At 40.9% G+C, this 24484-nt stretch overlaps 1 protein-coding gene across 6 annotated transcripts in view; it reads right to left on the bottom strand.

Moving 5' to 3' along the window:
* The window catches only part of VWA3B (von Willebrand factor A domain containing 3B), a 113104-nt gene that overhangs the window by 34027 nt on the left and 54593 nt on the right, over positions 1-24484 (bottom strand). For all 6 annotated transcript variants that reach the window (XM_073352884.1, XM_073352910.1, XM_073352903.1 and 3 more), the window contains 8 exons: positions 23830-23957; positions 22073-22257; positions 21303-21440; positions 20105-20144; positions 19835-19991; positions 13669-13787; positions 3887-3937; positions 2954-3173 (listed from right to left, as the gene is read on the bottom strand). In XM_073352884.1, coding sequence (XP_073208985.1) covers positions 2954-3173; positions 3887-3937; positions 13669-13787; positions 19835-19991; positions 20105-20144; positions 21303-21440; positions 22073-22257; positions 23830-23957 — 1038 coding nt within the window. The remainder of the gene's footprint in view (positions 1-2953; positions 3174-3886; positions 3938-13668; positions 13788-19834; positions 19992-20104; positions 20145-21302; positions 21441-22072; positions 22258-23829; positions 23958-24484) is intronic.

Raw genomic sequence — 24484 nt, 5'->3', positions numbered from 1 at the left:
TACTGGAGCTGCAGCCACCCACAGGTACTTACAAGGAAGTGATATACCAAGTTTGCCAGCTAGTATTTCACCTGCATACCACACCAAAACCATGCCCCCACACACACACTCAACTCTTCAGAATAGTTGCAAGCCCAGAACTTGCCTTCTACAAACTGCCCTCTAAAGAGCTAGAATAGAGAAGTGGTGACCATAAAGTTATTGCAATTGCCAACAATCTACAAAGCAATGGAAGTTTTAGCTTACCGAAAAAACATGTAAAGAATATGTTATATGTACATAAAGATATAGAAATGTCCTACAGGAATCTCATTAGTATGCAATAATGAAACTCACCGAAAGACTGGAGGGCCTGCACAAAGCCCACTTAAGCTTTCTATCAGCCTTGTGTTTAGGAGGATCACAAGCAGAGAAACTGCCAGGGGACAAAGAGGATATGTTTACACTGAATACTAAGCCTTGGCTCTGACTCAGGTTTAAGCCGAAGCTCTGCTTCCATTTACTCACAAAGCAGTCTCACTCAGGTCAGCAAGCACTCAGGACCAGGTCCTACAACCCTGCTAGGGAGATGGGTCAGGGCCTAAATCACTCTGAGACTCAGGTCCAATCCCTTTCATTTTACAATGTGGACGCAGTGAAAGGTACAGGCCTGAGCCAGAAGGACTGTGTAGTGCAGAATGGACGTGTTAGCATGGCTGTGAGACCCAGGTCCAGTAACTGTAAGCCCAGATTTACCGTGCAGTGTGGATTCTCCAGCCTGGGCTTGGAAACACCAAGTCCACAAGCCCAGATCCCACAGCACTGGGTTTACAATCCAGTGTAGACATACCCAGAGAAGGGCTCAAATTTGCTGCACTTACATGGCCCAAAAGCACCCCGAATGGAAATGTGGAGGTGCAATGGCCACTATTTCAGCCTCAGAGATTGGAATAACGGTGGCAGATAGCCAACAGATTGGGCTGGTGGTGGAGTCTATCCAGTCCAACCCCTATGGAGTTCCCTGCACAAAATCTAACTACTCAGGCTTAGTATGATGCAGGGACATGAATTTCACCCTAAATGATTACATTTAAGTATTCTTTTTCAGAGGAAACAAATCTACCTTTTGTTAATTAAAAGAAACATGAGGTATGTGTGTTTGCATATATTTGCATGTATAGGTATGACTCTAAGAACTCCCCAATGCCAGATGGCACACAGTTATTATATTTACCCAAAAGGTAGCATGTAATATATCACTGGAAAACTAATAACTCAATGATCATTAAAATTTTCACGTGATATATGTATGTTTAACCCACAAAGAACTTTACAGGTGTGTTGGAAATATGTGACTAAAATGTGTTTAGATCAAGCGTGTCGGTGGAGTTGACAAATGGGTTTTCTCTAGACCAGGCGTGGGCAAACTATGGCCCGCAGGCCAGATCCATCCCACAGGATGTTTTAAGCCGGCCCTCAAGCTCCCGCTGGAGAGCTGCAGCCAGGGAGCAGGGTTGGGGACCGCACCACACGGCTCCTGGAAGCCATTTGCAGTAAGCCCCGCTAGGAGCCTGCACCCCTGAGCCCCTCCCCACAACCCCAGCCCTGATCCCCCTCCTGCCCTCTGAACACCTTGGTCCCAGCCCAGAGCAGCCTCCTACACCCCAAACTCCTTATCCCCAGCCCCACCCCAGAGCCCTCACCCACCCCCCGCATCCCAACCCAGAGCCCCCTCACACACCCTGAACTCTCCATTTCTGGCCCCACCCCCAGCCGGAGCCCGCACCCCCCCTGCACCCCTACCCCCAATTTCGTGAGCATTCATGGGCCACCATACAATTTTCATACCCCGATGTGGCCCTCGGGCCAAAAAGTTTGCCCACGCCGGCTCTAGACAAAGGAAAGAGGCTAATACCTCAAACCAGGTGTGGACAAATTCAACAGACTACTCTATTGTATTGGAGGTTGCAGGAAGAGATCATTTGCTTTGTTAAAATCAGCAGTGGGGAAGGAACCAGCATGGAGTCTACACCCAGCCTACCATCTATACCCGGCAGGGCAAAGGAACTTTATCTGGGGATATCCTTCAAAGTATACATTTCAAAGATTTAATGGAATATAAAGAGAGAGGAAGAAAAACCCTAAGTTATCCTTCACCTGAAGAGACAATGGAAACAAGCATTCTGAGCTCTGTGAAAGATCCTGGCCAGAATGCCTGATCAGCCATGCTGGAAAAGAGACTTGATGAGAAACACTTCTTTGAAGAAGAGAGACTAGTTTGTTGTATCAGGTTTTAGTCTTAAAAGTGTATTTTCAAGTTTGTAGCGTGTAATCCTTTCTAACTTTATTTCTTATACTTGGTATCACTTAAACCTTTTTGGTTAATAAACTTTTTTACTTTTACTATAAACCAATTTAGTGCTTTGATTCAAATAGAGTGATCACCTTAACCCAAGTTAAGCTAGTAAACTGCTGGGTACTGTCTCTTTAAGGAACAGCGAACTTAACTTCTGTGAATGTTCAGCAAGAGGGTTGGGCACTACAGGGCAGACAGTTTGGGGAAAATTCATGACTGGGGAGGGATTGGGGTCACTCTGCAAAAAGTAATTGGGCAGTGGAAGCCAGGGTGTGGCCTGTATGCTTGTCTGTTGGCTGTTGGTGTCTGGACTGTGAGCCAAAGCAGCATAGCATTTAAGATCCTGGAGTTGCAGGGCAGGCGGTGACACAACCCCTTACTGATCTAGTTACAATAGGGAAACAAACTTTTCTACAAAATAGCAGGAGATCACTACAGCTTTATCTCTTTTTAGAAGCATGATTAGCAACTCAGTCTGCATGTTCTTCCCCAGTTTGTACAGAGTTATCGTTAGTGCCAACCTATCATGTAGCTAAGTGACAGGTGAAATTATCCTAGGAGCACACACTGAAGAATATTTGAAAGAAAATGTTTGATTGCCCTGCTAGTACAACCTACCATTTTACTGTGGTTGATGTGCGATACAGAGGTTCTGTGAATTTCCTTTTTGGCAGCTTCCTGAAGATCAGAGGCTTGTTGGACGTATGTTAACCCTGCCAAAATCTCATCTTCCAAAAGTGTCACATCATCATAAGAAACAGGCCAACCCAGATTTTCTAAAGCCTGTAGCAAAGTTTCTTTGTGTTCCATGTACGAGACTGGCTCCTCCTGCTCAAACCTTTAAAAACATTACAACCGTTTACAATTATACATTGTAATGTTTTTCATTTTCACTTTACATATGTTAAGTAATTAAGGAGCACACTGCTCCTGTGAAGTAAATAGGTGCTAACTTCACTGCTCTTAGGGCTGTTCTACATACAATTTTTGTACCATTCTAACTATATCAATTTAAAACCCAATCTGATTGAAGTGCTACAAACCCCATTGTAGGTGCAGTTATACCAGTGTAAAGGTACTCATAATCAGTATAGCTTATTCCCTCACAAACCAATCCTTGGACTGCTACTCACTGGCTAAGTAGAGAAGGGTTTATGCTGATGCCAAAGAAGATGATGTCCCAGCCCTCCCAAACCCGTGCCACTCACACTGAGCATAGAGTAACACTGTTAAGGGGAAGTGCCTATTCTCTTTTACAAAAGTGAACAGCAAGGGGAGAAAGGAATCCTCTCACTTTGTAACTCAGTGGGTGGCAAACCAAAACCTGAGGCTTACATGTTACCCTGTGTCACACATAAAATTATTTACCAGTAAGGTGTAGACAGAAAATACTTGAAAATAAAATAAACTGGCCATGACAAGAGCAGCCAAAAAAGCGTGTAAAATATTTATGACCCGATTCTCAAAAGGTGCTAAGCACCGTAGCTCCCATTCCATTAATAAATGTTTCAAAAATTAAATTATTGAGACAGGAAGAAGGTGAAAACTTACTTGTCTCTTTCCTCTTGAGATAGTGCTCTCCAAATAATTAGATTTAGGCGCCTATTAAATAAAAGAAAACAGTCAGTGTGTGTCTGATTATCATAATACCAATGAATAAACCAGAACACACAGTTCTAAAAGATATCTACCATGATTTGTATTCTGAAAGCACAAACAGTGTTCTTATCATTCCACTATGAATTTATCATCTGCAAAAGGATATAAGAAAACAGCATCTTCCATCTGGTAGCAACATGATTATTTCAGGGTCACTGAGAAATTAGTGGCAATCACTACTGTTTCCTGCAGGAATTTCAGTGGAGAGTTCTGTCCAGCACCCAGTAATCTAAACTAAGCAATAGTGCTGATTTAATGTCAGCCAAGAGCTGCCCCCGACAAGTTAACAGCTTCAGAATGAAGGCACTGGAGAAGCAATGTTAATGATTTTTTTCCCCACTTAAAAATCAAATGCAATCACACCATTTAAATTTCTACTTCATTCCACTCTGCCCATTAAGGAAAGCTGCTGTGGTGAAAACAGAACTGCCTACCCAAAAGCACTCAAGTGCTGTCATTTTAAAAACACTTCAGGTTTTTTTCCTTTGTTGCAGATGATTGGTCTTTCTTTCTTTTTTTTTTTTTTAAAGACATAGATTACAAGTTTCTACTAGCCAATTTTATCCCTACATGTCAACATCCCAACAAGTAAGGCATCACATAACTCTCTCTTTTATTTCACAGTGCAGAAGCAAATCTCTGGGGGGTCCTAGGTGCCATCATATAGAAAAGTGAACTCTGCTATATTATTGTTTACAAATGTCTGAGCTGGCATCAGTTCATTCCAGAGACGACTCAAACCTTTCCAAACACGTGTCCTTTTCCAATCTTGGTGAATTAACTGTTGCACTTAAAAAAATCCCCAACAGCCTATATAAAATTAGATTCTGAACATGGATTTCTGACTGATTCAGTTCATCTGCCAAGGAAATCAAGAACCAGCTCCTTCAGAATGTAAATTACTAGTACATTCATATTCTGCATTCTTGGCATGCTCAGCTGTCTATTTCACACTTCTAAACGCTGCACATTCATAACTAGCTAATTTGCAAATGTTTGTAACTATTTAAGACCACACATGCTTTGTAGATCCCAGCTTTTTTCTCCTTTGCTGAAGTATATTTCTCTGTGGGAACATTAAATTATTGCCATCACTTTCCTACCTCTCAATTTTATGCTAATAGTAAATCTATGTATGGTGAGGTTATTGTGATGGTTTCTTCTATTCTTGAAATTAGCATGTACTAACATATTGTCTAATTTATAGATATCAAAACAAATTTGCGACTATTCAGTAAGCTGAACCTTAGTAAACCTTGCAGATTCAATTATCAGAAATGTAATACTGTATTCATAGCAAAAAAGACATGGTTAAATTGGTGTTTCAGATGGAAATGTGGAGTTATAATTTGTCACTTACATCCACTACAGGTCGAAACTTGGCATCTAGGCAAGGAATGATTTCACCTTTCACATGTACCCCACCCCCATCCTCAATGACATTTGCTGAAACTGTTAAAATCTTCATTGCAGCCTTGCAACTGCAATGCTATAGTTTAATTATACCAGTGTTTCTATTTTATAATCTTAGTTTCAAGGATTTATAGTTTGAGAATTTGGGAGTTTAGAAAACTGCTTTTACTAAAAATTGGTACATACAGTAGAACCTCTGAGTTACGAACACCTCGGGAATGGAGATTGTTCATAACTCTGAAATCTTTGTAACTCTAGTAACTTTGAACAAAGCAACGAGGAGTCCCTGTGGCACCATAGAGACTAACGAATTTATTTGGGCATAAGCTTTCATAGGCTAAAACCCACTTCATCAGATGCATGCAGTGAAAAATACAGTAAGCAGTATATATATACACACAGCACATGAAAAGATGGGAGTTCCCTTACCAAGTGAGGGGTCAGTGCTAATGAAGCCAATTCAATTAAGATGAAAGTGGTCTATTCTCAACAGTTGACAAGAAGGGGTGAATATCAAGAGAGGGAAAATTTCTTTTGCAGTGCTAACGAGACCAATGCAATCAAGGTGGACATCGGCCATCTCCAACACTTGACAAGAAGGTGTGAGTATCAGCAGAGGGAAAATTACTTTTTGTAGTGACCCAGCCACCCCTAGTCTTTATTCAGGCCTAATTTGATGGTGTCCAGTTTTCAAATTAATTCCAGTTCTGCAGTTTCTCGTTGAAGTCTGTTTTTGAAGTTTTTTTGTTGAAAATTGCCACTTTTAAGTCTGTTATTGAGTGTCCAGGGAGATTTAAGTGCTCTCCTACTGATTTTTGAATGTTACAGTTCTTGAGGGGCATTGCTGGCACATGATGGCATATATCACATTGGTAGATGTGCAGGTGAACGAGCCCCTCATGGCATGGCTAATGTGGTCCTATGATGGTGTCCCTTGAATAGATATGCGGGCAGAGTTGGCACCAGGGTTTGTTGCAGGATTGGTTCCTGGGTTAGTGTTTTTATTATGTTGTGTGTAGTTGCTGGTGAGTATTTGCTTCAGGTTGGGGGGCTGTCTGTAACTGAGGACTGGCCTGTCTCCCAAGGTCTGTGAGAGTGAGGGGGTCATCCTTCAGGATAGGTTGTAGATCCTTGATGATGCGTTGGAGAGGTTTTAGTTGGGGGCTGTAGGTGACAGCTAGTGGCATTCTGCTACTTTCTTTGTTGGGCCTGTCCTGTAGTAGGTGACTTCTGGGTACCCTTCTGGCTCTGTCAATCTGTTTCTTCACTTCAACATGTGGGTATTGTAGTTTTAAGAATGCTTGCTAGAGATCCTGTAGGTGTTTGTCTCTCACTGAGGAATTGGAGCAAATGTGGTTGTATCTTAGAGCTTGGCTGTAGACAATGGATCGTGTGGTGTGGTGTGGATGAAAGCCGGAGGCATGTTGGTAAGTACAGCGGTCAGTAGGTTTCCAGTATAGGGTGGTGTTTATGTGACCATCACTTATTTGCACTGTCGTGTCCAGGAAATGGATCTCTTGTGTGGACTGGTCCAGGCTGAGGTTGATGGTGGGGGCAGAAATTGTTGAAATCTTGGTTGAATTCCTCAAGGACCTCCTTCCCCTGGGTCCAGACAATGAAGAGGTCATCAATGTAGCTGAAGAAGAGTAGGGGTGCTGGGGGTACCCACGTGACCCCACAGTATGCCAACATTTTTATGGCTGACTTAGAACAACACTTCCTCAGCTCTTGTCCCTTACTACAGGACAGGCCCAATGAAGAAAGTAACAGAACGCTACTAGCCATCACCTACAACCCCCAACTAAAACCTCTCTAGCACATCATAAAGGATCTACAAAATTGCTTATGGAATTTTGCACCATGGAGTTCACCATGGAAAGGCATATACAGTAGAACCTCAGAGTTACGAACACCAGAGTTATGAACTGACCAACCACACATCTCATTTGGAACTGGAAGTATGCAATCAGGCAGCACAGACCCCCCCCACCCCCACCCCCACAAAAAAAGTAAATAGAGTACCATACTGTGTTAAACATAAAGTACTAAAAAAAAAAAAAAAAAAAAAAGGAAAGCAGTATTTTTCTTCTGCATAGTAAAGTTTCAAAGCTATATTAAGTCAATGTTCAGCTGTAAACTTTTGAAAGAACAACCATAATGTTTTGTTCAAAGGTTTCAGAGTGGTAGCCATGTTAGTTTGTCTCATGAACTCAGAAGAAACAATATTTTTGGTTTTGAATAATTTTTCACTCACTTCTAAAGGAAAAACAGCTAAAACGTTCATTTTGAAATGTTCATTAGAATTAATGCTCATAACAACTAATGCCTTCAAGCAGTTTTATTTTTGACACATATTTGTAAAAACATTGGACCCAGCCCTACAAGCCCTTATTGATGCTAGTAATCCTGACTCACTTCAGTCAATGGGACTAGCATCAGTAAAGATCACTCATGTCAATAAGTTTCAGAGGGACCAGGCATAGAACTTTAAAAGTCAGTCCTGTGTTCTAGCTCTTCAGTAAAACACACATAATATTTTATCAGAAGACATTTTTCTCATCCTTACAACTCCACTAAAGTCAACCAGGGTTATTTTCCAACAACATTCCACAGTACTGAACAAGATGGAAATAGTTTTTCCATCATTAAAAACAAGGACAAAATTCCCATTGACTTCAATTAACATTGGATCAGGCCCCCTAGACCTATTAACATTCAATCTATTAAGTGCAAAATAAAAACAAATATATCTTAATTGATTTCCATAAATATTATACAAGTTAAACAGTTTCCAAATCAGTTTTTATTTTAAGACCATGAAAGACAGGGCAGGTCTACCCTACAAATTTACATCGATGCAGCTGCACCAATGCAGCTGTGCCACTGTAGTGCGTCTGGTGAAGACACTTTAAACCAACGGAAGAGAGCTCTCCCGTCAGCTTAATAAGTCGACCTCCCTGAGAGGTGGTAGCTGTGCTGACAGGAGAAGCTCAGTGTCCCATGATGTATGGTTTTCCATCCCAGCATTCCATGGGCTTCCAGCTTTCTTTCAGAGTAGCAGCCATGTAAGTCTGTATTCGCAAAAAGAAAAGGCACCTTAGAGACTAACCAATTTATTTGAGCACAAGCTTTCGTGAGCTACAGCTCACTTCATCTTTTGTGGCATTTTTCAACGGTCCTTGTTTGCTGTGCATCCCAGCATCTTCGAGTGAAGGGATTGATCTTGCACTGCTCTCCTATGCTCTGATAACTGTCATTAACACATCATGGAGGGCAGTGTTGTTAATCACGAAGTTCCTAACTGAACAAGACTCCCAGTTGCCTGACATGCTGTGTGATATGGATAGGAGCAACTTTAAATTTATTTTGACATTCACAGAACAGCTGCACAAGGTGGACTGTTGTTTTTGGTCTTGGGAAAGAAGCACTGAATGGTGGGATTGTATTGTCATGCAGGTCTGGGATGATGAGCAGTGGCTACAGAACTTGCACATGCAGAAAGCCACCTTCCTGGAACCGTGTGCGGCGCTCGCCCCAGCACTGCGGCACAAGGATACCAGAATAAGAGCTGCCCTATTGGTAGAGAAGCGTTTGTCAATCGCAGTGTGGAAGCTTGCGACTCCAGACTGCTATTGATGGGTCGCGAATCAGACTTGAGTTGGAAAATCGACCATTGGGGCTGTGTTAATGCAAGTGTGCAGGGCAATTAATTGCATCCTGCTACGAAGGACCGTGACTCTGGGAAATGCATGTGAAATAGTGGATGACTTTGCAGAAATGGGTTTCCCTAACTGGAGGGGCTATAGATGGCACACACATTCCGATTTTGGCACCAGACCACCTTGCGACAGAGTACATCAACAGGAAGGGATACTTATCCATGGTGTTGCAGGTGCTTGTGGATGACCATCGGTGTTTCACTGACATCAATGCAGAGTGGTCCAGGAAAGTGCATGACACACACATCGTCAGGAACACCAGCCTGTACAGAAAGCTGCAAGCGGGGACTTTCTTTCCAGACCAGAAGATTACAGTGGGGGATGTTTAAATGCCCATAGTGATCCTGGGAGAGCCAGCATACTCCTTACAACCACGTCTCATGAAACCTCACTCAGGAAACCTGGATAGCAGTAAGAAGCGGTGCAACAACAGGCTGAGTAGGTGCCGGATGACCGTGGAATGTGCCTTTGGCAGATTAAAGGCGCGCTGGCAATGCCTTTATGGCAGGTTAGACTTCAGTGAGGGTATTATACCCATGATCATTGCCCTGTGTTGTATGTTGCATAATATTTGTGTAGCTAACGGTGAAAGGTTTGGTCAGGGGTGTATCATAGAATCATAGAATATCAGGGTTGGAAGGGACCCCAGAAGGTCATCTAGTCCAACCCCCTGCTCAAAGCAGGACCAATTCCCAGTTAAATCATCCCAGCCAGGGCTTTGTCAAGCCTGACCTTAAAAACCTCTAAGGAAGGAGATTCTACCACCTCCCTAGGTAACTCATTCCAGTGTTTCACCACCCTCTTAGTGAAAAAGTTTTTCCTAATATCCAATCTAAACCTCCCCCACTGCAACTTGAGACCATTACTCCTCGTTCTGTCATCTGCTACCATTGAGAACAGTCTAGAGCCATCCTCTTTGGAACCCCCTTTCAGGTAGTTGAAAGCAGCTATCAAATCCCCCCTCATTCTTCTCTTCTGCAGGCTAAACAATCCCAGCTCCCTCAGCCTCTCCTCATAAGTCATGTGTTCCAGTCCCCTAATCATTTTTGTTGCCCTTCGCTGGACTCTCTCCAATTTATCCACATCCTTCTTGAAGTGTGGGGCCCAAAACTGGACACAGTACTCCAGATGAGGCCTCACCAATGTCGAATAGAGGGGAACGATCACGTCCCTCGATCTGCTCGCTATGCCCCTACTTATACATCCCAAAATGCCATTGGCCTTCTTGGCAACAAGGGCACACTGCTGACTCATATCCAGCTTCTCGTCCACTGTCACCCCTAGGTCCTTTTCCGCAGAACTGCTGCCTAGCCATTCGGTCCCTAGTCTGTAGCTGTGCATTGGGTTCTTCCATCCTAAGTGCAGGACCCTGCACTTATCCTTATTGAACCTCATCAGATTCCTTTTGGCCCAATCTTCCAATTGGTCTAGGTCCTTCTGTATCCTATCCCTCCCCTCCAGCGTATCTACCACTCCTCCCAGTTTAGTATCATCCGCAAATTTGCTGAGAATGCAATCCACACCATCCTCCAGATCATTTATGAAGATATTGAATAAAACCGGCCCCAGGACCGACCCTTGGGGCACTCCACTTGATACCGGCTGCCAACTAGACATGGAGCCATTGATCACTACCCGTTGAGCCCGACAATCTAGCCAGCTTTCTACCCACCTTATAGTGCATTCATCCAGCCCATACTTCCTTAACTTGCTGACAAGAATACTATGGGAGACCGTGTCAAAAGCTTTGCTAAAGTCAAGAAACAATACATCCACTGCTTTCCCTTCATCCACAGAACCAGTAATCTCATCATAAAAGGCGATTAGATTAGTCAGGCATGACCTTCCCTTGGTGAATCCATGCTGGCTGTTCCTGATCACTTTCCTCTCATGCAAGTGCTTCAGGATTGATTCTTTGAGGACCTGCTCCATGATTTTTCCAGGGACTGAGGTGAGGCTGACTGGCCTGTAGTTCCCAGGATCTTCCTTCTTCCCTAGGTAGTAGTGCTGAGGCAGACCACCTCGCTGCTGATTTTGAGCAGCCAGATACCAGGGTTATCAGAGGGGCCCGGGTAGGGGGGGCTAGTCAAATCAGGGAGGCTTTGAGGCAACACTTTGAAAATGAAAACCAGTAATGTACATCTCTGTGATTGATACTGCAATGTTACATTACATCTAGTTTTCATAGGAAGCAATTGTGAAATTTGGGCCTTAAATTCCAGTAAGCAAATGATTAAACTACCTGTGTGTGGCTTGATAGTGCCTGCTATCTCAATTTGTAGGACACAAATAAATATTATTTCAGAAAAAACAACACACATGCATGCACACACACACAATATGCATGGTGGGAAAGGAGGTACCAGGGTAAACAGGGAAGCGATGGCACATCTACCACACACTTGTGGTTTCTATCCTGGTCCCTATGCTGCTCGCCCATGTGCCACTCTGGTACCTGCACAAGTGATTGCTGAATGGAGCAGGAAAGTTTCCTACAATGGGGGAAGGAACAAAACTGCTCTGCCAAGAAACCTTTAGCAGAGGATTGCCGAGTACCTCCTAGAGATCTCTCTGGAGGATTCCCATGAGATCTCCGCGTGCATCAACATCCTGTTGCACTATATTACAAGGGAAATGTCTAGCACACAGAAACACATCAAGCCTTATGCATTTCTATACCCTGAACCCACCTCTGCACTACACAAACGACATCCACTTACCAGGCGTCTCCTCTCCTGCTTCTTGCTCGCTGGAGAGCAACTGTTTAGACTGGCTAGAAACCTCTGGAGTGGTAAACAGTTCCTGGCTGCCTGCCCCACCAGGCGACCCTGCCGGGAGCTCCTCATCGTCGTCTAACTCCACCTCTTCATCAATAACTTCATCCTCTGGGTTAGGTCTTCTTTCCGCTGCCTCCAGGCCCGCCGAAGTATTCATGGGGCTCTTGGCAGTGGAGGTAGGGTCGCCGCCAAGGATAGCGTCCAGCTCCTTATAGAACCGGCAGGTCTTGGGTGCAGCACCAGAGTGACATTTTGCCTCCCTCACCTTATGGTACACCTGCCTCAGCTCCTTTATCTTCTCTCTGCATTGCACCATGTCCTGATCATAGCCCTTTTCACACAAGCCTCAGAAATCTACCCATAGATATCAAAATTCCTACAGCTGAAGTACAGCTGGGACTGCACAGCCTCCTCTCCCCAATACTGAGCAGATCCAACAGCTCCGCAGTGGTCCAAGTGGGAGAACGTTTGCTGCCATGGTCACCTGATAAGATGCAATGAGACCTCTCCACGCCGAACAAACAGGAAATGGAACTGCAAAAATTCCTGGGGCTTTAAAGGGGGAGGGGCAGATGGTTGTTTACCTGGCTGCAGGTCAGCGGAGTTCAAACTGCTTACCACAGCAGTCAGGATGGACATTGTGGGACACCTCCTGGAGGCCATTAAAGCAATAAAATCAAGCGTGGTGTCAACACTGGCACTTTATCGACAAAACTTTTGCTCAAAAAGCCTTACACCTCTTGTCGGGGTGGTTTTATTGTGTTGCCAAAGCAGGGCATTTTTGCTGCCAAGAGTCACATCGTAGTGTACACGCAGCTACTGTTTTGTCGACAAAAGCTGCCTATTGTTGGCAAAACTCTGTAGCGTAGACAAGTCCTAAAACTTGGGAAGCCAACACAGCAATTAGTCAAGAAAGGAAGACTCACCTGTTATAAATGTATTAGTCATTAAATCTGTACATTTTATTAGAATAAAATTTGACTAGACATATAGTTTATTAAAGATTTTTGTCCATAAAACCCTGCTAAGATTACTAATCATCACATAATTTTCAAAAACCACAAACTTAAAAGCCAAGAAAGAAATAGTTAAGATTTATAATATCCTTTCAATGTTTACTTCCTATTTGATTCTGAAAACAATAAGCATAACACAACTCTTCCGGGGAAAAAAAAACCCCATAAAAATAAGGGCCAATATCTTATAACACAAATGCCTAAAGTTATGCTCCTAAACCCATAGTCAGCCTAAATAAGTGGTCTGATTTTCAAGAGTGCCAAGCAGTCAATAGCAAAACTCAGGACAATTATTTAGGCACCTAAATATGGATCTAGGAGCTTAATGTTAGGCACCTGTTGTTTATTACCTTGGCTATATTTGTATGTTGTTTCTATTTCAGAAAGGGTTTTGTTTTACATTTAACATTTTGAGAATATAGCTGAGATTAAAATGAAGTTTTGTTACTTAAAAAGAATAATGTATTATGTGTGCAGTGTAATATTTATGGTGTCCCTGACTGCTCATTTACTTTTAATGCCGCACTTTTGAAAAGAAGAAAACATTTCTCTGGCAGGATACATTTTTAGACAATGGTGGTTGTTTGAAAATGCTCAGTTGTACTGAATGTTAAAATACATCTTTGAGGAGATGGATTAGTGAGCAAAGCATAGGTAAGGCAGTCAGAGATGTAAAATGAACCCAATTCATCATATGAAAAAACGGAATTAGTCTGTCAGCATGGAGAAAATCTGAAGAGCAGACTTACCTTTCATAGGATTTAATTGCTTGTTCCAGTTTCTCTTTATAGGCATCAAGATTCACTGCCTGAGGATTAATTAGTGTGATCCGCTTCTTGTCATTGCTAACATGGGCCAGGGGTAACACCTACAACACAAAAAGGGCAAAGACTTCATTTATTGTGTTATTCTTTATCAACCAGAATATTGGAATACCCCAACCTTATGTATACAAGGCAAATCTCAAAGGATTTCATAAAGAAAAAGCCAAGCACTTGATGTGAGTGACCAAGTGTTTGGAGACCCATGAGACTGATACTGATCAAAGGTAATGAGGTTGAAACATAACATTTGTTTCTGAATTAAGATATCATTTTCTTGTACTATGTGTACACAAATCTTATAGCTACTGTGACCCCTTTAAATAAATGCAGGAACCCTACAAATGAATTCTTATGAGGCAAGGGAAATTAAGCTAGCTAACTCACTATTTAACTTCTAAATGGAATGAGCAGCACTCTCTCTAGTCTTAATCTAATAGATAAAGGGTAGAACAGAAAGGATGCAAACAGGATCTACAACATGAACATACTATATATTGTATTGTTTTAATACACCATTGTATTATACTTCTGAATACAACACCAGCTTATTGCCATCTATTTCTACACATAACATGCAAATAGGGAATTTACTTATTTAAACATTTTAAATGTCATATCTTATACTCTAGGGGCAGATTCCCCAAAATAGTTAGGTTCCTAAAGATGCAGATAGGTACCCATTGTGATTTCAAAAAATCAAAGTAGGTTAGATGCTTAACCTCCCACTGAAACCAATGTCATTGATTTCAATGGGAGCTAGGCGCCTCACCTGCATAGGCACTTTTGAAAATTGCACAAGGTGTCTATCTACATTTTTAGGTGTCTAAACATCTTTGAAAATTTGGCTCTAGGTGCATGACAGGATCTACAGAAGCACACTTCATTACAAAAACAACACAGCCAGACACCCTAATAAGGGATCTTAAAGAAAAGAGGGAAGTGAGACCTCCCACAACTTCCCAACCCCCAAACAAAAACATTACCCAACCCATCTTCCCACAACCCTTCAAACAACTAAACTATTCCAGGGTAATTCTGGAAAAACTCCAGTGCACAGTACCACAAGGAAACATGGGGTACAGGAGGAAGGTACTACTGTGTTCAATGTACCAACACAGATTCTGCAAAACGTCTTTTGTCTCAAATGGTGCATTTAAATCTCTTTCCCAATGTCCGGCTGAGTTTGGAGCATGGATGACAGAGAGCTGGCCGAAGTTCAATCCTGATGAAACTGACGTACTGTTGATGGGTTAGAGAAAATGATCAGAAGATGCAATAAAAAAAAAAGTGCCTCTAACTGAAAGTATGTCTCTGCCATGTGTTACTTGTGTCTGTATCATGGGAGTCTGGCTGGATTCCCAGTTATTGCTAGATGATCATCTTTCAGCAGTAGTCAGGTGGCTTTTTCTCCATCTGCAAGGTTCCAACCTTTTCTTTCTGAGAATGACCTCTCCACTGAGATTTATGTATTTGTGTCACCTCATTAATAGACTACAGCAAAGCACTTCACAATGGAGTACACCTTAAATCCATTCAGAAGATAAAGCTAGTGAGAAAGTGGCGCTCAGTTGTTCATAAACGGAGTATTTTGTCCAAACAGATGAGATCAGTCTTTGCACATGGGGAAATACTCAATGAGCAATGCCTGCCTCTGGATTTCCAGATGCAGTTCAAGCCCTAAACAGCCTGGGACCTGCTTATTTGAGACCCCACCTGTTTTCCAATCCCATACTGCCACAGTTGAGATCAGCAGTTTTGCTCAAGCTGCAGTTCCCTTTATGTAAAAGGGGTAAGAGGCTGGCAGGATTTTCTCTACATAGGCTCCCTTTTCAATGAAATGTGTCTCCCCAGCACCACCCTTTATCCCAACAGTACAATACATTAAAATTCAATATAACTTCTCAAAGAATGGGTATAATAGTCTGAGTGGCACTCAAAGGATAGGCAAAAATACATACATTATTATGGCATTAAACTTATTAAAGACACCACAATCTTCAAAGCAGATACACAAAAGAATCTACAGAGAAGTATTCCTCCAGAACTACTAGAGGGGGACTGTACATTATGCTAAACAGCCAGAACACCTTTTATTCTGGATATGAAACTGATGGATTGTGTAATGAATTAATCTCTTTGAAATAGCTCAGGTGAAACTGCCAGGGCACACAAAAATGAAAGAGCACATGAGCATGATGTTAATGAAGAATTGCCATGGTAACCTTTTTGCTTGCTTCTCTATTTCCAAAATAAATCTGATGTTAGTGCATTAATGTTTGTAGAGGATGAAAATAAAAATAATGTTGTCCTCTAAGAAACCAAAGGAGCATTCTACCCCAACAAAACCAAGATCTGAGGAGAAAGAATACCAACAATTGTGTACATATTTATGATTCTGAATGGAGCCTTTCAAAGTATAGGAGCAACAAAGATTCTTAACGCAACCTCACAATTCCTGCTCAAGCTTTATAATTAGGGCCCTACCAAATTCATGGTCCATTTGGGTCAACTTCACAATTATAGGTTTTTTTAAATAGTCAATTTAATGGTTTCAGATGTTTACGTCTGAAATTTGACAGTGTTGTAACCATGGAGTCTCAACCCAAAAGAGCAGTGGAGGGTCGCGGGATTGCCACCCTTATCTCAGCACTGCCTTCAGAGCTGGGCTCCCAAGCCAGCAGCCTCACAGCTTCCTCCAGCCAGGAGAGGTTCCCAGCTGTGAGTCTGACTTGGCCCTGGGAGCAGCCCCTGCAGGAGAATAGGAAGTCTTGCCCCTCCCGAGCCCAGCTGGGACTAGCAGCTGGAGCTCACTCTCCCCTACAATAGCCAGATTTCACAGGGAGATCAGATTTTATAGTCCATGATGCATTTTTCAAGGCTGTGAATTTGGTAGGGCCCTATTTATAATTAAAGTCACACCCTATTCTCAGCTTTTCCTTCAAGTGTTAGCATGGGTTCCAAAGGAGAATGGGTTCCAGGGCTGATAAAGGTAATTCTGTTGACTCCACTTAGTAGTTTTAATTCCTTTCCTTCCTTTACATACAGCATATTTGTGACCTGCAATAATGCAGGTTCCAGCATTTCAGGCCATAACCTACCATTAAGCTATTCATTGGATGTCTTAATGAAATCAGTGGGGAAGTTCTCTGTAAAAATAGGTTTCAGAGTAACAGCCGTGTTAGTCTGTATTCGCAAAAAGAAAAGGAGTACTTGTGGCACCTTAGAGACTAACCAATTTATTTGAGCATGAGCTTTCGTGAGCTACAGCTCACTTCATCGGATGCATACCGTGGAAACTGCAGCAGACTTTATATATACACAGAGAATATGAAACAATACCTCCTCCCACCCCACTGTCCTGCTGGTAATAGCTTATCTAAAGTGATCATCAGGTGGGCCATTTCCAGCACAAATCCAGGTTTTCTCACCCTCCACCCCCCACACAAATTCACTCTCCTGCTGGTGATAGCCATGGGCTATGGCCATGGGCTATCACCAGCAGGAGAATGAATTTGTGTGGGGGGTGGAGGGTGAGAAAACCTGGATTTGTGCTGGAAATGGCCCACCTGATGATCACTTTAGATAAGCTATTACCAGCAGGACAGTGGGGTGGGAGGAGGTATTGTTTCATATTCTCTGTGTATATATAAAGTCTGCTGCAGTTTCCATGGTATGCATCCGATGAAGTGAGCTGTAGCTCACGAAAGCTCATGCTCAAATAAATTGGTTAGTCTCTAAGGTGCCACAAGTACTCCTTTTCTTTCTGTAAAAATAGTTGGCAGGAAAGGAGTGTTAATTTATAACTGGTTCTAACTAGAAGCTGGGCAAATAATTCATTTTTTTGGTTCTGCCAGCAAACTGAAAGATCAGGGAAAATCAGTTCATTTCCAAAAAGGTTTGGAATTTGTCAACAAATTGAAAAAGTCTGTTTCAGGTCGGGTATATATGTTTCCCTTTATAACCTTTAGTTCGGTGGTTAGGAAAATGTTATGTGGGAGAGCCAGTTTCAAATCCCAAATCTGGAGCAGGGACTTGAATTCAAATCACAGCCTGCCAGGTAAGCATCTACTTCCAGGCTATAGACTACTCTGGGTAGGTTGCTCTCAATCTCTCCTGTTGAAGCTGTTCCACTTTATTTAACTACTTTAAATATTCAGTGGGCCAAAGTGAGAGTGACTCTATAGTCTGGTGAGTAAGGCACTGACCTAGGAGATGTGGATTCAAATCTTCCCTCTACCTGACTAAAAGGAGGAATTTGAATCCACATCTCATACCCCTCTTTCCCCAAGTGAGTACTTTAATCACCAACTATAGAGTCACTCTCACTTTGGCCCACTGAATATTTAAGTATTTATACAAAGTAGAACAAACACACTCTTACTTCCCTCAAACTGACCCTGAAAAACCTTCCCCCAAACAAAACTGTCAGGTCAGATTCACGAACAGTTTTGTGTCGACCAAAAATGCATTTTTCAGCAAATAAACTATTTTTTTCTCATAAGAAAAAAATTTGCCCAGCTCTATCTGTAATTATGTCCTTGAACCCAAAAATGCCTACAAATATTGCATTGCTTGCTTCCAGCTATACCACTATATTCATTTCAAATATAATGGCCTAAATGGCCTAAATTCATCCCTATGGATTAATTTGGCCCAATAATATCTAGATAAAATACTTCTCTAAAACAGCATTTGCAGAAAGGTGGCTCAAACTATTCTAGAAGGCTTTTAGTTTTTACAAGGTGCTTCTTGCAAGCAGTAGTTATAACAAATTTTCAAGATTATTCTGGAAAGATGAAGGGAATGCTTCGGAGACTCTCCATGGGGAGACCTGAAGAGAACAGCTGGTAGGGCTCTCCAGAAAAGAGCATAGGGAGTAGTGACAATTGCCAGGAAATAGCCCATTAGAATTGTGGAAATTCACAGTTTCTGTTATGTGACATTTCATACCCAAATTCACTGTATTGTGCTGGTTCACACAAGTTTTTCTTTATTCGGTTTTGGCAAACAGACTATTTTCATGTATGAAATATGAAAATGTGTACATTTATGCAAGGTTTTTATGCAAAAAGACATCTTTCTTTTAAAAAACTGTCCCTCCCCCCTTTTTTTTTACTATCAGAAACAAGCTTGATATTTTTGGCTATTTTCACTAAAATAGTGAGCCTATTTTTGCTTTAAAAATCTGAATATCACAGCAAAAATTACTTTAAAAATGCACCCAAGTTGGAATTTAAAACTGAAATTTAAAAAAAATCTTAAATTGTGTGCAGGTTCACATTTTGTTATGAATATCTCACTCAGGTCTACATCATATCCCATTCACAAAGCCTTTACCTCTTCATTATTCAGTTTAAGCTCATGCTCTCCAGCTTTTCCACTGCTGTGTTATTTTTGAAAAACATATTATTTAGAACGATCTGCACAAATTCTCAGCATGTATAGAGAATACACCAATACAAGAATTCCTCCAGGGATAATCTTCCACAACATGGATTGCCCTTTGAGGAGGGCATAGGTTCATATTTCATGACAAATAATTCAGTGGGAATTGTTAACCCTCAGAACCTCACAAGAGGGACTCAGCACCTCTCAAGATGGGACCCTAGGTCATTTCATTCTGTTCTTTTATAAAAGCACTCTAGAGAACGTGTAGCTCTGAGAACTTAGTGATCCAGGAAAGCTTCACCAGTTTACTAGCTGACTAACTAAGCCCAAAATTCAGAACTCCAGTGATTTAACAAATATCATTAATGACTATGGCCTATGAACAATTTTTGAACCCCTGGTGGCTGCACACTGTCACCAACTGGTATATAGGCAAGAAATGCAAATGCAAATAGCATTAAGCTCTATTATCTTGTCACCCTGCAGGAAACAGAATTAATAATTTTATTTTATCAATATCTGTTGTTAATAAATATTTCCAAATGTATACAGTACATTTACTGTGAATAACCCACACTCTGCCGTGGACACTTGAGGACATAATTATTCAATATTTATCTAGATGAATAATAAAAAAATAATAATAAAAAATAAAAACAATGGTAAATTTTAAGCTTCCTCTGAAACAGCATAAGAGTTTTACCTCATCAAATACTTTAGAAAGAACATGTTTGTCTAAAACCGGGATGTATTTAGTACTGTGAGGAACAGCTGTAGGGGCTAAGGCATCCATTATGGTGAGTCGTCTAGCAACCAAACCATGAGTCTTTAGCCAATGAGCTGAAGACGTATCTAGAGAACTAAAAATAAGAGATTGTGAGAGGTAATATCAGACAGAAACATATTTGGTAATATAGCAGTTACGGAAAATAAATATAAACCACTACCACTTGTGTGTGACACATGTACATACTCTTTAGATGTTCTTTTTGCCACCTTTTGTGTATTCAGCTCTGTGGAAAAACATTTACAAACTTACAAAGGCATCATGTAATGATTTTGCACAAACACACACACACACACACCATGAAGTAATTAGCATAAGCTCTATCTGAGCCTATTAGAAGTGCTACTAAGGCTGTATAATAATGCTTATTCCAGCTACTAAATTTATTCATGAGAATTAATCTCTCTTGTGTTTCAATCGTGGTGCTTGAACACTCACACTTCACAAGAACTAATAAAAACAAAAAATGTAAAGGTAGATAAGCACTAGGGCTATGTCTACACTGTGCAAGGTGTCTACACTGTGCACCTTACAAAGTGCAGCCATGCCATTGTAAGGTGCACTGTGTGGCCACTATTTCTCCCAGTGGCAAAATAAAATCACCTCCGATGAGGGGCCAGTAGCTTCATCGCCAGGAGCACAGCTCCCACCAATGAAGCGCTGTCCACACCAGCGCTTTTCGTCGCTACAACTTTTGTCATTCACGGAGTGTTTCACACCCTCAAGCAACAAGTTTTAGCTACAAAAGTGTCAATGTAGACAAACCCTAATTTTATCATTTCAAAATTATTTTAACCTTTGTTTAGATTTATAGCCTTTACCCAAGAAGGAAGATTCACAAAGCTTATTCCTCAACTCAGGCCACAAGTAACATAACTTAGTGTCACTGGCATCTCATTAAGCTAATATACAATTTTCATGTTTCTTTGATTACAGTGAGCATATCTTAGATGTGCACCCTGTTCAGGAAAAACAACTGTGATTCAGATGTGCCTTCAGCAGTCTTCAATTAAAGTATTCTGCACTGCCTTCATGGAAAATGACCCTGCCAAAGAGACAGCGTATCGACAGTGTGCAAGGATCTTGAGGTCCGTCCAAAAAAACAGACCATTCTTTCCCTTGCAGATGATGCTAAACTGAATGCTATTTACAGATGTGTGAAATTTTATTCAATTTTTCAATCAGTATCCATCATATTTTAATATCTCAAATTTACCGTCCTGCTGAAAATGCTTCCTTGACCAGGTCAGTGAAACCCAGTCAGAATTCTTTTTACTGCAGTTTACAAGCTCATCAACAATTCAGCTCTATCTCAAATGTGCTACCACCAGATCTAAACAAATTAGAATAACTGACTGAAATTCCCCCAGTTGTGATAACTTGCCTTTAAACACAGTTGCAGATTTAAGGCTATTTCTGAGCAAACAACCCTTTCTTTCAGGAGATATCCTCTCGTCTGGTCTTTCTTCATAAGACATCGCTCGATGGCCCAGGGTCCTGAGCAGACTAGTCTTTGTTTGCTCTGCAGGTATTCAGACAGAGAGAAAAGGACAACTAATCTACATATCAAACGGCTGCCTGCAATTCTTGAAAACACTTATTTGGTTTTCATCCCATGTTCTTAAACGAACTGTCTTAGAGAAGCCATCACAGGTAACAATACTTCAGCACTAATTGTTTCTCTGTACTTTCCCAAGGGTTTGTTTTTTTTAAAATTAATGCTGTAGCTAATAAAACACACACATGAGCTCTTCATAATAACCACAAACAATGATTCACTTATTTGCATGAAGAAGAGAGAGGGGTTAAATGCCTACTATTAACTGAACTGCTTACACTGTATTTTTAAAATTTAAATCAAAATAGTTTAAATTAGGCATTCCCCTGCAGGGTATGTAAGCCAACCGTCAAAGCACTGTACCAGAAAGTGCAAATGACTGGACATTGACCAGTCTAGGGTAAATGTCCAAGATGAACAAAATGCAAAAACGATGGAAGATAAATTAGAGTTTTAATATAATGTTTTGTTTAAATAATCAAATGTTTTATTTGCAACAGAGATAAGGAATTTTTATTTTATCATCGACAGAATCACTTCACAGTGGATGAATAAATTCTGTTGAATAATATCCACACTTCATTTTAGATAGTTACCTGCATACAGTGCTGACTTCCTTCTGACTGGACTGTCACAACGAGTTTGCCATACATCTACTGTACGCTGGTGTGAAGTCAGCAATGGCTCTTCTGAGGCACAGTATGGCCTACTGGTAGGAGAGGTGTTCAGCTCCTGAATGTGTGTGGTTACAGAGGATGCAGTAAGAGTCTGCTTGTGATGCCTGTTTATGAGTGATAAAGACAAGAAACAAGCAAGTGAATAACCTTCAAGAGTATAAATGCATTCGTAAGGAACCACTTTTTAAACGTTAAGTTTAAATGTATATGGCACTTAAATACCGATTTCAAATGCTCTGCAAGACTGCAAAATGATTCACATTATTTTACCACGGTCTTGATTTCACAAATAGGTTAAAAATTGTTAGTTTTACTTTCACAGGTTCACGTAAAAAACCCTGATACACATGTAAATACTCTATCCTTTACTGAGACCAGACTATTCTAGTATAGCTGCTTTGAATTCTCAAGGGTGGAGGGAGGAGAGTGAGCCACCCTATAAATAATAAGTGATATAAATGTCTCTAATAATGTTAACAACAACAACAACAAGAAGCCCTAAAATAAACACTTTACATATTTTTTTTATACCGAGCTGCTGACCTACCATGCTCCTACCATGCATCTTAAATCATTCTGCACATCCTCTATAACAATAAATCATGAACTTTTGTTTGAATTCAGATCATTTTTTGAAGGCAGGAGATTGTTTTCATTGTTTAAATCCTTTTTTGAGATGTATTTTTTTTGTTTTTTTATTTGTTATACGCAAATGAAGTAGGCATTAGGTGAAATAATTTCCTCCTTTTTGTTTATTTAGTGCTCCTGTAAGGTTTGATATACCTGGCGATCTAAGGCCTCTGAATTTCTATAAAATGGAAACTGTGTAATTAGTAGCAGTGAAAAAACTTTCCCCCAGTGCCGTAGGAATTTGCCTCCATCCACCATGACCTAAAGGACATCTCTAGGGACATTCATTCTTCATGCACATTAGCTCTTTGTCCAATTAGACTTCCAATGAGCTTGTTAATTGGTGCTGAATGTGGTGGTATTTTTTTTGGGGGGGTGGAGGGGTGGGAACTGGACTGAGACCATAAGGATCAATATAGAATGAATGTACAAACTTGTTCTGTGGGATCACAAACTGAAGGGACAAACTGCTTTTTTCAAGCATGTACTGTCTGGAGGAGGCAGAAGAATACGCACACTATCTGAACTAGTTTCAGAGTAACAGCCGTGTTAGTCTGTATTCGCAAAAAGAAAAGGAGTACTTGTGGCACCTTAGAGACTAACCAATTTATTTGAGCATAAGCTTTCGTGAGCTACAGCTCACTTCATCGGATGCATACCGTGTGCATCCGATGAAGTGAGCTGTAGCTCACGAAAGCTTATGCTCAAATAAATTGGTTAGTCTCTAAGGTGCCACAAGTACTCCTTTTCTTTTTACACTATCTGAACTAGTCCGTGTTACTGCTGCCACCTTGGCTTACACACCATTTTGTTCCAATTCCAAGCAATACATTTTAACATCTTTTTCTTCCAGACTTGTTTTTTTCATAAAGATTCTTACAATAGTATTAATTAAAGATTTTTCAACCTTTCTTTGCAAAAGGAAAATATCTTAAGGAGAATGTTAGAGGTGAAAAATGCAAAATGAAGACAAGACAAGAAATTTAACGGGTAGCTTGAGTAACCTATAGAGCACTCTGAGGCATAAAGGCAGTTTGAGAACATACTTATTTTCACAATCTTTTTCTCCATTACACCAGTTCATCATCAGACATTCAGTGTGAAAGGTTTGCACTTTCTCAAGATCTCTTTCCCCCTGTTCAATTTCTCTTTTTAAAAGGTATATATCTTCACTCTGCCAAAATGAAAATTGAATGTGTTACTATAATTACACTTAAGACATGCTTCATTCATTTACAGAAACAATTCAATAAATAAGTTTTTTGGTGTAGAAAAAGGAAATAACATTTTGGATTGTTTGGATTTTTTCCTCGGAGTTTCCCTCATTTCTAAAACAAAGTTTGCTTTGGTCCCACACCAAACATAGACTGACTATTAGCATAAAATTAAAAGGGAGGGAAATGATGAGGGCAGTAATTTCATGTTCCCACAGAGAAATATCCTTTAGCAAAGGACAAGCACGCTGATGGCAAAAAATAGCACTAACGTGTATTTGGCAAGACAATGTAAGCTTTGTAATTTTCTTAAGAAGATGACTGCAATTACCTCACAAACCAGTTATCTCTTTGAAAAATTTTACATACTCCAAAAAAAGACATGAATAGCCCTGTTGCTCCAAGTTTTTAGTTACATACCTTTTGCTTCCCTTGTCCATGTTTAGTGGTGGTATTATATTACAGCTAAGTTCCAGTAACTGACATG

The sequence above is a fragment of the Lepidochelys kempii genome, chromosome 1 (assembly GCF_965140265.1).
Source record: "Lepidochelys kempii isolate rLepKem1 chromosome 1, rLepKem1.hap2, whole genome shotgun sequence".
NCBI classification, from domain to species: domain Eukaryota; kingdom Metazoa; phylum Chordata; order Testudines; family Cheloniidae; genus Lepidochelys; species Lepidochelys kempii.
This window is presented reverse-complemented; position numbering and strand designations above follow the sequence as displayed.